Source organism: Symphalangus syndactylus, chromosome X (assembly GCF_028878055.3).
Source record: "Symphalangus syndactylus isolate Jambi chromosome X, NHGRI_mSymSyn1-v2.1_pri, whole genome shotgun sequence".
Taxonomy (NCBI): domain Eukaryota; kingdom Metazoa; phylum Chordata; class Mammalia; order Primates; family Hylobatidae; genus Symphalangus; species Symphalangus syndactylus.
Window position 1 is genome coordinate 75,803,405 of NC_072447.2, and position 16,335 is coordinate 75,819,739.

The following is a 16,335-nucleotide window of genomic DNA, read 5'->3' on the forward strand; positions in this document are numbered from 1 at the left end:
GTTCTGAAATTGAGGCAGAAATTGATAGCCTACCAACCAAAAAAAAGCCCAGGACCAGACGGATTCACAGTCGAGTTCTACCAGAGGTACAAAGAGGAGCTGCTACCATTCCTTCCAAAACTATTCCAAACAATAGAAAAAGAGGGAATCCTCCCTAACTCATTTTGTGAGGCCAGAATCATTCTGATACCAAAACCTGGCAGAAGACACAACAACAACAAAAAATTTCAGGCCAATATCCCTGATGAATATTGATGCGAAAATCCTCAATAAAATACTGGCAAACCGAATCCTGCAGCACATCAAAAAGCTTATCCAGCATGATCAAGTTGGCTTCATCCCTGGGATGCAAGGGTGGTTCAACACATGCAAATCAATAAATGTAATCCATCACATAAACAGAACCAATGACAAAAACCACATAATTATCTCAATAGATGCAGAAAAGGCCTTTGATAAATTTGAACACCCCTTCATGCTAAAAACTCTCAATAAACTAAGTATTGATGGAACATATCTCAAAATAATAAGAGATATTTATGACAAATCCACAGGCAATATCATAGTGAATGGGCAAAAGCTGGAAGCATTCCCTTTAAAAACTGCCACAAGACAAGCATGCCCTCTCTCACCACTCCTATTCAACACAGTATTGGAAGTTCTGTCCAGGGAAATCAGGAAAGAGAAACAGAAACAGAACCAATGACAAAAACCACATGATTATCTCAATAGATGCAGAAAAGGCTTTTGATAAAATTCAACACCCCTTCATGCTAAAAACTCTCAATAAACTAGGTATTGATGGAATGTATCTCAAAATAATAAGAGCTATTTATGACAAACCCACAGCCAATATTATATTGAATGGGCAAAAGCTGGAAGCACTCCCTTTGAAAACAGGCACGAGACATGGATGCCTTCTCTCACCACTCCTATTCAACATAGCATTGGAAGTTCTGGCCAGGGCAATTAGGCAAGAGAAAGAAATAAAGGGTATTCAAATAGGAAGAGAGGAAGTCAAATTGTCTCTGTTTGCATATGACATGATTGCATATTTAGAAAACCCCATGGTCTCAGCCCAAAATCTCCTTAAGCTCATAAGCAAATTCAGCAAAGTCTCAGAATACAAAATCAATGTGCAAAAATCACAAGCATTCCTATACACCAATAATAGAAAGCCAAATCATGAGTGAACTCTCATTCACAACTGCTACAAAGAGAATAAAATACCTAGGAATACAACATGCAAGGGACGTGAAGGGCCGCTTCAAGGAGAACTACAAACTGCCACTCAAGGAAATAAGAGAGGACACAAACAAATGGAAAAACATTCCATGCTCACAGATAGGAACAATCAATATCGTGAAAATGGCCTTACTGCCCAAAGTAATTTATAGATTCAATGCTATCCCCATCAAGCTACCATTGACTTTCTTCACATAATTAGAAACAACTACTTAAAATTTCATATGGAACCAAAAAAGAGCCCATATAGTCAAGACAATCCTAAGCAAAATTAACAAAGCTGGAGGCATCACGCTACCTGACATCAAACTATACCACAAGGCTACAGTAACCAAAACAGCATGGTCCTGGTACCAAAACAGATATATAGACCAATGGAATAGAAAAGAGGCCTCAGAAATAACACCACACATCTATAACCATCTGATCTTTGACAATCCTGCCAGAAACAAGCAATAGGGAAAGGATTCCCTATGTAATAAATGGTGTTGGGAAAACTGGTTTGCCATATGCAGAAAACTGAAACTGGACCCCTTCCTTAGACTTTAGAGTTAACACAAGGTGGATTAAAGACTTAAATGTAAGACCTAAAACCATAAAAACCCTAGAAGAAAACATAGACAATACCATTCAGGACATAGGCATGTGCAATGACTTCATGACTAAAACAGCAAAAGCAATGGCAACAAAAGCCAAAATTGACAAAGGGGATCTAATTAAACTAAAGAGATTCTGCACAGCAAAAGAAACTATCATCAGAGTGAACAGGCAACCTACAGAATGGGAGATAATTTTTGCAATCTATCCATATGATAAAGGGCTAATATCCAGAATCTACAAGGAACTTAAACAAACTTACAAGAAAAAAACAACCCCATCAAAAAGTGGGTGAGGGATATGAACAGACACTTTTCAAAAGAAGACATTTATGTAGCCAACAAATATATGAAAGAAAGCTCATCATCACTAGTCATTAGAGAAATGCAAATCAAAACTGCAATGAGATATCATCTCACACCAGTTAGAATGGCAGTCATTAAAAAGTCAGGAAACAACAGATGCTGGAGAGGATGTGGAGAAATATGAATGCTTTTACTCTGTCGGTGGGAGTATAAATTAATTCAACCATTGTAGAAGACAGTGTGGCGATTCCTCAAGGATCTAGAACCTGAAATACCATTTGACCTAGTAATCTCATTACTGGGTATATACCCAAAGGATTATAAAGACACATGCACACGTATGTTTATTGCAGCACTATTCACAATAGCAAAGATTTGGAACCAACACAAATGCCCATCGATGATAAACTGGATAAAGAAAATGTGGCACATACACACCATGGAATACTATGCAGCCATAAAAAAGGATGAGATCATGTCCTTTGCAGGGACATGGATGAAGCTGGAAACCGTCATTCTCAGAAAACTAACACAGGAACAGAAAACCAAACACCACATGTTTTCACTCATAGGTGGGAGTTGAACAATGAGAACACATGGACACAGGGAGGGGAACATCACACACTGGGGCCTGTCGGGGGGTGGGGGGCTAGGGGAGGGACAGCATTAGGAGAAATACCTAATGTAGATGATGGGTTGATGGGTGCAGCAAACCACCGTGGCACGGGTATACCTATGTAACAAACCTGCACGTTCTGCACATGTATCCCAGAACTTAAAGTATAATAATAATAATAAAAGAAACAAGCACTGTGCTAGATTAAAAACACAATAAGGACATAAATAAAATGTGTTTCTATATTGAATACCAGATTGGACAAACACCTATAAAAGGCCACTTTTGGGTCAAATGGGAACACATTAATATGGTCTGGAAAAGTCAAAATTGCTAAAATGGAAAAAGTAGACTAAAGAACAACATAATCTCATTTTGGTAAAAAAATGCAAACATGTATGTGTATACAAAAATGCATGCACACACACACAAAGAGAGAGAGAAAAAGAGGGAGAGAGAGAGAGGAGAGAGAGAGAGATCCGAAAAAACCTGAACTATATTAACAGTAATGATTATTGAATGTTGGGAATAGAAAGCTTTTCCTTTTTTTTTTTTGCTTTTTTAATATTTTCTTATTTATACAATGCACAGTATTGCTTCTCAAATACGGGAAGTATTATTACAAAAGTAAAAAGAATCTAGTAAGCTAATAACCCATACCCTTCAGAATGGTAGCCCAGGCGTAAGGTTACATAGGGGTACTAGATGGTAGGATTTTATTGTCTGACTCCAATCTTATCTGCCTCCAGTGAACCTTTCATCCAAGATGTTGTCAGGGCATCTGAAAGGACAGAGAGCTGGGACTTCATTTGAGTTTGCAGAACAGGTTGTTCAAGTCTTTTTTCGTCTGCCTGCTGATAAATAGCTATAAGAATGGCAGAATTAGGCCCGGAGCTTGCTTCCATTGTAATATTCCACTGGTAGTAAGATTGCCAGGGAGGTGACCTTAGAGTTCTCCTATGTCTGACTAATAGAAGCTACAGATACTAACCAAAAAGAACTGGATAATTGAGAACCTCAAATTGGCTGAGGTCAGTTTGGGTCTGCCTGTTATTAGCCTGGAAAACAGGCTGTCAGTGGAAACACAGTACAAAGGCATAGATGTATTCATCATATAGATGATGAAAGCAGCAGTTGACAGGCAAGATAATTATGTGCATTTTAAAAACACATGAATTTTCTTCTCCTGTGTAAATTTCTCTATTGAAACTAAGCCTATTTTTTATTTACATTTCCCTACAATTTTCATTATAAACATTTTCAAACATACAAAACAGTTGAAAGAGTGGTACTAGGAAGACTCATACTGTCTATACCTAGACTCAAAAATTAACATATTGCCATACTTGCTTTTACTCTGTCTTCCTCTGAAAGTACATTGCTTCAACCCTAAATACTTCAGCATTCATCATCAAAGAATAAGCACATTTTCCTACAAAACCACAATAACATGTTTGCATCTTAGAAAACGTACAATAATTCTATATCATCTAATATCTAGTCCATATTCAAATTTTCTCAAATGTTATGGGAGAGAAAGTATTTTATAGCTGCGTTTTTCAAATGTGGATGCAATCAAAGCTCTTATACTGTATTTGTTTGTTTCTTTAGTCTGTTAATGTAGAACAGTACCTCTACCACTTTTTCCCACAACTTTTTGAAAAGTCCAAGCCTTTTCGAAAGCTTTATAGACTGTCAAATACTGTGTGTTTTTCTACACTCTTTATTTCCTGCAAACTGGAAAGAATTAATTTGATTCAGGCTACATATTTTTGGCAAAAATATTTCACAGTTAATGTTGTATAATTTTTATTATATCTACTTAGGAGGTACATAAGGGGGTTTGTTCCATTATTTACAATGGCACAATCTCGGCTCACTGCAATCTCTGCCTTCCAGGTTCAAGTGATTCTCCCACCTCAGCCTCCAGAGTAGCTGGGATTACAGGCGTCCACCATCATGCTCAACTAATTTTTGTGTTTTTGTAGAGACGGAGTTTCGCCATGTTGGCCAGGTTGGTCTCGAACTCGTCACCTCAGGTGATTCACCCGCCTCGGCCTCCCAAAGTGCTAGGAATACAGGCCTGAGCCACTGCACTTGGACTGTACCATTATTACTGATGCTAACTTTGATCAATTACTTAAGGTGTTGTCTGTCAGATAGGTTCATTGTAAAGATACGTTGTTTTTTCTTTGTGATTAGTAAGTAACTTGACAGTAATACACTGGAATAATGTGAACATCCTATTCCTCAATACTCTTGCCGAACAGTTTTGATTCATGTCTAAAACAGACCACTTAGATTGCAAACTAATGATTTTTCTAATTCTGTCATTCCTCCTATGTTTATTAGCTGGTATTCCTTCTGCAATAAAGAGCTTTCCTTCCTCTACCCACCTCCAGGAGTTTTGTTTTTCAACATGTAATAATCAAATACATTATTTATTGTTATTGATGTTAGGTTGGCTCAAACATCATCAGTGTCAGCCCTTTCAAGGTTTCTACGTCCTTTGGACATGACACTATTAATGTGACTCTGTTCTTTCTTGCTTGGTGGTACTATTTATCCAAGACTAACTTTGTATTTTCCTTGCCTCAGACACGGAATCAGCCATTTCTCTAAGCACCCCCGATTCTTTGAAAAGGAAATGCTATTTAAAAACAAAAAACTGGGCACTAAGTGTATTCACTTCTTTTTGGGTAGAATCCCTTCAAGACTGGTTCAGTGAATAAAGTTTTTTCTTCTTGTTGCTTTCTCTTTAAATCATGAATTCATATTAATATTCTTAATTTAATTTTAATGTTAAAAAAAATTTTTCCTTATGTCTTTTTTATCAGTGTCTCTTTTGTACACTATAGACTTAGCTTGCAATAACATTAACATATTTACTTTTTTGCTTTATCTTTATAAGATCTGTGTGTGTGTTTCAAGTTAAATTATATTACTACTATTAATAAACCTACTGAGTGATGCTTAAAATTTTGCTCTTCTTGTCTCTAGAGTACATCTCATTAAGGATGAGTCAGAGTACTGTGTTGACACGTTAGTTGAAATAATTGCTTTCTCTCTGTAATTATGCTATCAAGTTGATAAACACTTACGTTCATTAAAGTCATTTGCTTTTATTGGTGTTCAGTTTTACAGTTTATAATTTTTGATTTAATTTTATTTTTTGGATATGCAAAACATTAATATGGCTTAATAGTCATAAGTATATAAGGAGGCATACTTAGAGGAATCTAGCTCTTACCCCTATCACCTCCACCCTACTTACCACACCTATCCACTATAATAACCACTTTCATTAGTTTATTTTTATAATATGTTTATTGTAATACATTTTATGTATCATAAAATTCACTTTTAAAGGTTATAATTAAGTGGTTTTTAGTATATTCACAGAGCCGTGCAACTGTCACCCCTTATATAATTCCAGAAATTCTCATCATTCCAAAAAGAAACCTCATACTCATTATCAATTACTCCCCATTACTTCTCACACCCCCACTTCCCAGACCTTGACAACCACTCATCTACTTTCTTTCTCTATAGATTTGTCTACTCTGAACATTTCATATAAATGGAATCATATAAAATACGTACTTCTGTGTCTTGTTTTTTTTCACTTAGCATAATGCTTTTAGTGTTTATCCATGTTGTGGCATGTATCAGTACTTCATCCTTTTTTATGGCTGAATAATATTCCATTGCCCGTATATCACATTTTGTTTACCTATTCATTAGTTAACAGACATTTGGGTTGTTTCCACTTTTCAACAACTATGAAATAATGCTGCTATGGACATTTGTGTACAAGATTTTGTGTGGAGCCATGTTTTCATTTATCTTAGGTATATACCTAGGAGTAGAGTTGCTGGATCTATGGCAGCTCTACATTGAACTTTTGGAGTCATTAATTTTTTTTTTTAATTTATCTTAGTGTATGCTTCATTTGACAAAGTTTTTTAAAATGTGTGTGTATTCTTACATATTCTTATTTTCCTCTTTTTTCTTACAAAAGAAAAGCTAGCATACTATAAACCTTGTTTTACAGCTTAAGATTTTTTATGTTATTGTTTGTTTTACGTGCTGGAAAATTGTCATATATCCCAGAAAATCACTACAAAACAAAGTTCATAGAGATCTTCCTCATTCTTTTCTTAAATTGCTGCATAATACTACATTGTTGAATACACCCTTATTTACTCGACTAGTCCCCTACTTTCAGATATTTGTGTTGTTTCCAATCTTTTGCTTTTGAAAATTGTGCTGCAATGAGAAATCTTGTGCATGTGTGGTTTGTATTTGTGGAGGTGTATCTTTAGAGTATATGCCTTAAAAAAAAAAAAGCTAACATATCATATACCCTGTTTTACCCTGTTTTGCTGGATCAAAGGATAACTGAATGTGTAGATTTGTTAGGTATTGCCAAATCCCCTCTTCTGGAACTGTACTGCATTAACACAATAAATGTATTAGAGGACAGTTTCCCCATAGTCTCATTAATAAGCATTAGGATTTGTCCATAAATGGTAGCTCAGTATAGGTTTAATTTGTATTTTTGTTACTATGAGTGAGCTTGAGCATATTACCACATACTTAAGAGTATTTGCCATTCTATTTCTGTGATCTATTTGTTCATGTCTTCTTTTCATTTCAAGATTTTGAGGACTAACATTCTTAAAGTAAGCCAAGCAGCCAGCCTTTGGGCAGATAGAGGCAGGCACCCTGACGCACACTAAGCAGGGGCATCCTCAATTGAGTCCTTGGGTCTCGTCACATGTTGAGACTCTCAGAAAGTCAGAGCTGAAAAAACCCTTTGAGATTAGCTGCTTCAGTCTCTTCGTGTTATAGATGCACAAACCTGTGGCCCAGAGAGTGGGAGGAACTTTCTCTAGGTCACACAGCATATTCGTGACAGATCTGGAACTTGGACTCAAAGACTCCTCCAGGGCAACTTTAAATTAACATGCAAATAGCTTCTTTGCTGATTTTTGTACATTTACTGAGATGATGACAAACTACTTTTTGGAGACCAGATGCCTCTTAATGTTCTCTATTAGCTCAAATTGCAAACACTGGCAATAAATATAAAAGCCATTCTCTCTTGTTAATTCTGCTTATTATCTGCATCAATGTCCACAATATTCATTTGCTATAGAAGTGTAGAAAACAGTCTTTGAAAGTCAGAGCTGAATCAGATCTTGGACATCTCACATATAGTAGGAAAACTCGAGGTCCAGATAGGCAAAGGACTCAGGATTTATCACATGGGGAGGCCAAAAGAGCCATTAACCTGGAAACTCACCTTCATTAAAGGCCTTAATTTTAGGTGTTTCAGAGCCTCTCCAAATGAGGTTAAATTGTATCATTACTGCATCTTTTGAGTATGCAGACAACTGCACTTGCTAAATATATACACTTAAAATACATTACAATTTTTTAATATATATACCAAGAGAGGCCTCAAGAGGGACCTGTCCCTGGTCACAAAATGAACTAATAGCAGAAAGCAGAAATGAAACTAGAGCCCAGGTCTGCTGGCTCCTGGACAGAATGCTTTCTGCCTTTTTTAAGCCAAGTGAATTCATCTTGATTCACAATATTAAATCTTCTGGCCAAGAAGCACCACTGTGGGACACAAGTGCCCCTTTCACCTGCCTATCTCAGTGCCTGTCACCAGGACTATTCTCTGGGATCCCGCTGTCTGTTACTGCCAGCCACACCACGGCAAGAAGTTGACCAGAATCTTAACAAAAAGTGCCATTTCTTGAGAGCCTCTCACGTGACATGCATTTTACCTGTGTTCATCCTAATCCACACAACTGGCCTTCATTGTAGGGATTGTGCAGATGACCAAACAGACTCAGAGAAGTTTGCCTAAGACTATACAGCAAATAAGTTGGAGAGCTTCAATTCAAAACCAGGCTCATCTGACAGCAAAGCCTGTGTCCATCCCACTCTACCTTGCTGTTACCTTTCAACTGAGACAACCCACATGCATGATGACTCTAAGAGGATATGTACATGGGTCAAGGCAAAATAGCCTTCCTTACAGAGCATTCAGCCTCCCAAGGAAGCACTTAAGGGCTGCGGCTGAAAGAGCTGAGAGGCAGTTTCTGTGTAGTCCAACCACATGGGCCAGTCCTCTAATAGAAACTTTCTCTGAAAATCCAGCAGTTACTTACTTGACCAAGTGTCTTATCAGAAGTTCCAGCATCTCTCGGTTCTTTTCTGGTAGCTTATATACCAGGGAGTGAATAGCTCCTAGGCGGTAATCCAGGTTGTCAGACTCTGGGAGAGAACAGTAAGAGATAAATGGTTTGGCTTTCTGGGCAACTGGATTGAGCACAATTCTCACATATATATGCACACACACACACACACACACACAGAGATTTGGAGAAAGACAACCAGAGACACACAGAGAGAATCAATGAGATGAAAAGAGACAGAGATAAATAGGCACTGAAATACAATAAAAATTAGAGACCCAGACACAAAGACAAAGACACAAAGAGAGAAAGAAAAAAGGCAGAGAGAGAGAAAAACACACACACAAAGAAACAGGTCTAAAAAGATGTAGAAAATAGAAGATAGAAAAGAAGAGAAGGATGAGAAGAGAAGACTGTCTCAGAGGGAGTCAGAACTCCGGGCACAGCAGGTTTTTCCTGAAGTCTCACAGATAAACTTCCAGCTGGAAACCTATTCCCATCCACCTTCCTTAGGGTACTGAGAAGTGTGCTGCTGCCTCTGGATTCCTGTTAAAATCACTGAGAGAGCCCAGAAGTAAAGAACAGAGCTCCCTTGTTTCAACAAAGATGCATTATGATGTTAAGTCCCCTGAATCTTTTTCCTCTACACCACACAGGATATGATGCAGAATAAGGGTCACGCTGAGGTGGAGAGGGGCACTCATACAGTGGCCTCAGCCAACACTTTCAATGCTTCTTTAATCGCCAACTTTTGGGGGTGATTCTCTATGCCTTATTTCCTATGTACTAATGTCCTCTCCCTCAGTTTTCTCATCTAGAAAATGTGATGCTGGCACTAACAGATTAAGAACAATGGTTCACAACACAATCGAAAAGCATTTGAACAGGCAAAATGCTGAAGGAAGTTGAAACGGCAACTGTCGTGTAACCATTTTGCTGTCCCCTGGTAATGTGAGCCAATGTTCTTATTCTGATGGAAGAGGCAATGAATACATATATAAATAAAGCTTTATATTCATCACAACCCTCAAGTTAACCAATTTTCTCAAGCCCACTTAAGTAACACTAATTATGAAAAATAATAGAACTCTTGAGTTAGACAGCAAGCAAGAATACCTTCATTTGGCAGTTGTGCATAATTTGTGTATGTGTTTTAGGTTTCTGTGCTCTCAATCACTTCCCCTCAAACAATTTTCTAGGCTTATTGCAGTAAACATTAAGAAACTAGGACAACATAGTTAATTAGTAACATAAATACTTACTGGCAGCAGAGACCAGCTCTTTGTGAAGTCTATAGGTCATGACAGGTTCAGAAAGATTCCTGAAATGAATGAAAATTGTCAGTTGCTTTGGGAAGAAAGCAGCTGGGTATTGGATTCTTAGTTCTGGGGACAGCAAGGCTGAAGTTCCCAAGCCCTACAGCTTAGTGGGATTATATTCATTTTTCTCTTCACCTGAAGCTTCGTCAGGAGAATCCAAGTTGCTAGTAATTCAACAAAAGACCTGCAAAACCATGGGCTGAGCCCTCTAGCAAGGTCTCCAACTAGCTCCCAAAAGTGAAAAGAGGCACAAACCAGTCCTGCAAAATTCCAGAGGGGACCCATTCTGAATGCTACCATGAATCCCTTACAATTTGATAGATCCTTAGAATTTCCAAAGTGCTTTTGCAATTGTCCTCCCAATTGATTCTTCCAATAATCCTGTGAGGCGGAGCAGTTATTCAAATCCTCATTTACGGGAGGAAGAAACTCAGGCTCAAATGGGTTTACTCATTTAGTCAAAAAACATTGGCTGAGCATCTACTTGTACCTGGCATTGTGCCAGGTACTGGGGATCCAGAGATGAATAGAAATAGTCCAAACCTCCAAGGAGCTAATAGTTTAGTAGAAAAGAGCACCATACACAAAATTTGCAATGCAATGGGACAAGTATGATGACAAAATAAAGGTATATGGTAGGTGGCTCAGAGGAAGTAAGTAATCAACTAATAATTATAAGAATAGCAAACTCTGTACTGCTCTAAGTGATTTACATGTATTAACCCATTTAAACCTCATAACAACTCTGTGAGGTAGGTACCGCTTCCAGTTTATAGATGAGGAAACTGAGGCCTAGAGAAGTTAAAAACTCATCCAAAATTACACAGCTAATAAGTGGCAGAAGCAGGAAGTCTGTCTCCTGAGTCCATGCTCTTAATTACTATACTATACTGCCTGCCACTGTTGTTACTGTAGTAATCCAAGCAAAAGATAATAAAAGACAAACAGAGGGGCTAGTCATGGTGGCTGACATCTGTAATCCCAGCACTTTGGGAGGCCAAGGCAGGAGGATCACTTACGCCTAAGAGTTCGAGACCAGTCTGGACAACTTAATGAGACCCCTACCTCTTAAAAATAACTTAAAAACAAACAGTAGCTGGGCATGGTGGTGCGTGCCTGTAGTCCAGACTACTCAAGGGGCTGAGATGGGAGGACTGCTTGAGCCTGAGAGAGAGAAGGGTGCAGTGGGAGGGCAAGGGTGCAATGAGTCATGATCACAACACTGCACTCCAGCGTGGGTGACAAAGCATAGAAAGAATAGGTGAGGAGACTGTCTTGAAAAATATTAAAGAAAGAACTCCTTCTTTGATTGGGTGTGATGGCGAGGGAGCAGTTTGGTTTGGGTGAGTGAATAGAATAAGAGTTGATTAAGAGGGAAGTAGAGATGCTAAGTCAGGGAGGCCTCAGGAAGGTGATGTCTACTAAGAAGCTGGATGCAGGGCTCTGCTAGATCAGAGAAGCAGATGTGAAAATCAGGAACCTAGAGAACAGATGATGAAACCACAAGAACAGATGCCACTTCTCCAGGGGAGATGGCAAACTGGCAGTCAAACAGCTACATGAGGTCTTCTGATATTTCTTCTTTGTCCAGCACAGTGTATAAAAGTGAAATGGAATTGAATCAATGATCAAAATATTTTAAAATGAGATATTTCATATACAAACCCATATCCCCTGTCTCTGTTGAAAAATGCAAAGATCTGGCTCTACTGGTTCTTTGTAGAAGTAAACAATACTGCTGTTTGTATGTAAACAAAGGGCTTATCATACAAATAAAGGTTCAATGTGCAAAGTGTTTAATATGAAAATAGTCTACTTCACTCAGTTTTATTTCCTGGTCCCTGTAGATATTTCAGTTTTCAGTTGTTCTACTATAGTAAAATGAGCAGAGAGCCCGCAAAATACCAAGTAGAAAGCCCATAAAGGAGATTGACAAAAATGACCAAAGAGGTTAGAGAAAAACAAAAAGCAAGTGATTCAGCAGAATCCAAAACAGAAGAAAGTATCAAAGAAGGCTTGTTAACAACTTCAAATGTTACAAAAAGGTCAAGTAAGGTAAAGACTGACAACTGTGCTTTGTGTGCAGCATTGAGGGTATCCCTGATGACCCTGGCAAAAGCAGCTTCATTGGAGCAGAGGGGGTAAGAGTTAGATTACAATGAGTTAAGAAGGAACTGGGGAGTTAAGAAGTACAGACCGGGAGTGTGTATTACTTGACACAGAAGCTTGGGTGATGTCGACAAAAAGAGTGAAACTGTGTACAATATTTTAAGAGATTTATTCTGAGCCAACTATGAGTGACCATGGCCTGTGACACAGCCCTCAGGAGGTCCTGAGAACTCGTGCCCAAGGTGGTCGGGGTACAGCTTGGTTTTACATATTTTTAGGGAGGCATGAGACATCAATCAAACACATTTAAGAAATACATTAGTTTGCTTCAGAAAGGCAGGACAACTCAAAGTGGGGGCTTCCAGGCTATAGGTAAATTTAAACATTTTCTGGTTGACAATTGGTTGAGTTTATCTGACGACCTGGGATCAATGGAAAGGAATGTTCAGGTTAAGATAAAGGATTGTGGAGACCAAGTTTTATTGTGTGGAGGAATCTCTCAGATACCAGACTTTAGAGAGAGCAGGTTGTAAAATGTTTCTTATTAGACCTAAAATGGCACCTGGCTCTTAGTTGATTATCTCCTGGATCTGGAAAGAAATGAAGGAAAACAACGGGGGAAGGGGATTCTCTATAGAATGTGGATTTTTCCCACAAGAGACTTTGCAGGGCAATTTCAAGGTATGGCAAGAAAATATATTTTGGGGTAAAACATTTTCATTTTTTCCCTTGTTATGCCAGTCAGATTGGAAAGTAAGTCATGATACACAAGATTAAATAAAACCCATCTGATGAGAATTTATGGCTTGGAGGGTATGACTCCCCAGACCCTTTAGAAAGGAATTTGGGCAAGATGAAAAATCAGAGTTCAGTCCTCACCGCGAAGGGGTAAAGTATCTCATTAGGCAATCTTGTTTAAGTTCCTGGCTGTAACTATCATCTATATGGTCAATGATCACCAATTTTTTAGTTCAAGCCCCGAACTCATCACTGAGTTTCAGACCTGTGTATTCAATTGCCTGCTTAATATTGTGCCCTGATTTCTTCAAAGCTACCCAAATTTGACATATCCAAATTCCAACTTATTGCCTCCCTCAAACTTAGTCTTCTTGTGTTTCTCAAATCAGTAAATGCATGACCATCATTTGGTTGTATGGGCCAGAAACATGGAAGTCACCTTTTTGTCTCCCTATTCCTAATCCTCATATCCAATTCATGAATTTTACTTCCAAAATCTCTTGAATATGCTTACTTATAGGAATATCTACTGCTACTTCCTAGTCCAAGCATGAGCATCATCTCTTGCCTGGACGACAGCCATAGCCTGCTAACTGATTTCCACACCTCTGCCCATTTTATATCACTGTAATCTAATCTCCATCCTTTTTTATTTCAAAATACAAATCTCAATATGCACCTCTTGTTTAAAATCTTTCAGTATAGTCCCATTACTTTTAAGATAAATTTAGACCCTAATTTTTAAAACATCCTTTAAAGCCCTGAATGATATGGCCCTTACATACCTCTCCCTCCCTCTCTACACTCAATACTCCCCCTATGCTGATTCATATAGTTTCTTGAAGGGGCCTTCCTCCCTCCTGCCTCAAGTCTTTGCATATTCATTTCCCTCTGTCTGGAAACCAACTCCTACTTAGTTGATTCCAACTTACAGTTCAAACCTCAGTTTAAACCAAAATGGGTGACGTCTTCCTATTAAATGTCTTCATAGCATGTTATCCCTTTCCTTCAGAGAACTTATGAGAGTTTATTACATTTGTATGATTATTTGTCTTCTGGCTGTCCCCTTTACTAGGCTATAAGTTCTTTACGGTCAGAGACCCTATCTATACACAACTGTTTGCCTAGTGCCTAACATCACACTTGGCATAGAATAAGCAGTCAGGATATTTTTACTGAATCATTTACTGATTTAAAGATGTATGTGGCTGGAGCATAATTACATGCTGGGAAAAAGAGCCAGTTGAATGAGAGAGGATAAAAATAGGGGAGAGAGAAGGGATGATTTTTAGAGGACTTCTCTGGAAAGGTTAGAGATAAGGGGTGATTTAGTTACCTAGAACAGAGCGTGGAGACCTGTCCTGGAACACAGCTATCTTTGAGAACTCTAAAGGGTATTTACTGGCTGGTGTATATTACAGAACCATGGAGGAGAGTCTCAAGAACAAATATCACTTACTGGGGGTGCTGCCCACTCGCACTTTCAGGCTTGACCCTCTCATCTTTGAAAAGGGCCACCCTGCCTATTATAGGACGAGCTGGGAATAATGCAATGTGGGGAAGACCTTACAAATCTAAGAAAATGTTGAGACTCCTTTGAAGGAAGCTAGAGATACAGAATCACTTATTCCCACTATTCTCATCACAACAAGTCTTCTTAAAGTATTCGTAACAGATTGCTCTCTGTCTTTACTAAATTACCAAGCCATCCAAAGAAGGCCAAAGCTCCTGGGAGTAGGGGGCAAGAGAAGAAGATGCCCCAGTACCAGGGGCCTTATAAGTCAGAGACACTGAGATTTAAAAAATACAAGCTGGGACCATGGCTATTACTTAATGGAGAAAGTGGTGCACCTTGGTTTCCTCATCTGCAAAACGAGTCAAGTACCACCTAGTACACTTGGTTAATGGGAGAAAAAAACAATGACACACTATCAGTGTAAACAACTAGCCGCAGCCTAGTACAGAATAAACCCTCCAATAACAGTTCTTTTCTTTATCAGCAGATGCAGGAGAAATATTCCTGGAAAGAACATTCAAGTTTATGGAAAGCTCTAAGATGATGCTACGGTAGCAAAATATTTAACAGTAATATCTGAAACCCACTCTGTTTTAGATTAATGAGATTTCCCAGAGCTTACGTATCAATCTTAATGGCTCAAGAACACAATCATTGAAAAGAAGAGGCTTTTGCACATAAAGTATGATACATACTATGAGACATAAAGAATGGTAAGAAATCAATGTGTTTAAAAAATATATATGTCTCAAGCACCTTTTGCATAATATAAATTTATGCCAATAAACTGAACAATATATTCATCAATATTGCACATTCCCAAATTTTGTTGGTGAGCTAACTTTTTTCCATACTGCTGACAGTTCATTTAGCTCCAACATTATTACAGTTGTATTTTCTTGGTTTTTATTTCCGTTACCTGGATTAAGACATGATACGTAGCACATCACACCTAGACACCATTTTTGCCCAAATGCAATTTGACATTTCAAAATGGTTATTATCCTCTAAAATATGTTAGCCACCCTGAATAGTCCCAGCTCCTGATTCTACTAGTGAATCCATCATAACATCACTCTATCTGTGAAGAGCAAAACATATTCAATTATTTCAAGTGCATGTTTTTTGAACATAATCTTTTTAGCCTTTTTACAATAACAATTCTATTATTTTTATGCTTCTCTTGCTTAAACTCTCAGATTTAAAAAACAGTCTTTGCACATTCTTGGCCAGAAATCCTCTTCACATGTTTTTTCTTAAGCAATTCTATCCAAACTCCTGGAACTGAGACCACATTAACTCCGCTCAACACCCAGAGAAATTTCACCAGCTATGTAAAGCAAACTCCCAATTCAAATCAGGCATACCTGAGGTAGAATTTCAAGGAGCTGGTGATTGTCTTAATGTCCCAGTCACTATTATGAAAATCAACATCTCCTGGGCATTTAGGATCTATTTGAGAAAAGTAAACAAAAAGCAAAAGTTAATCATCAAAAAAATCTTACATTTTCCCTCTTTTAAAAGAAAAACAAAGTATATTACCCTAAGTAGTTTTTAAGAGATCAAAACTTTAGAAGAAGCAAATCTTTGATATTTCAAAAACATGACTGCATTCTGGTCTACCATATAAGGAATAAGAAAGTAATCTATCCAATTCACACAACAAGAAAAAACT

General features: G+C 38.0%; 1 protein-coding gene across 2 annotated transcripts in view; it reads right to left on the reverse strand.

Moving 5' to 3' along the window:
• Positions 1-16,335, reverse strand: part of OPHN1 (oligophrenin 1) — a 383,582-nt gene that overhangs the window by 61,720 nt on the left and 305,527 nt on the right. For both annotated transcript variants that reach the window (XM_055266931.2, XM_055266932.2), the window contains 3 exons: positions 16,028-16,112; positions 10,241-10,299; positions 8,952-9,057 (listed from right to left, as the gene is read on the reverse strand). In XM_055266931.2, the coding sequence (XP_055122906.1) occupies positions 8,952-9,057; positions 10,241-10,299; positions 16,028-16,112 (250 nt within the window). The remainder of the gene's footprint in view (positions 1-8,951; positions 9,058-10,240; positions 10,300-16,027; positions 16,113-16,335) is intronic.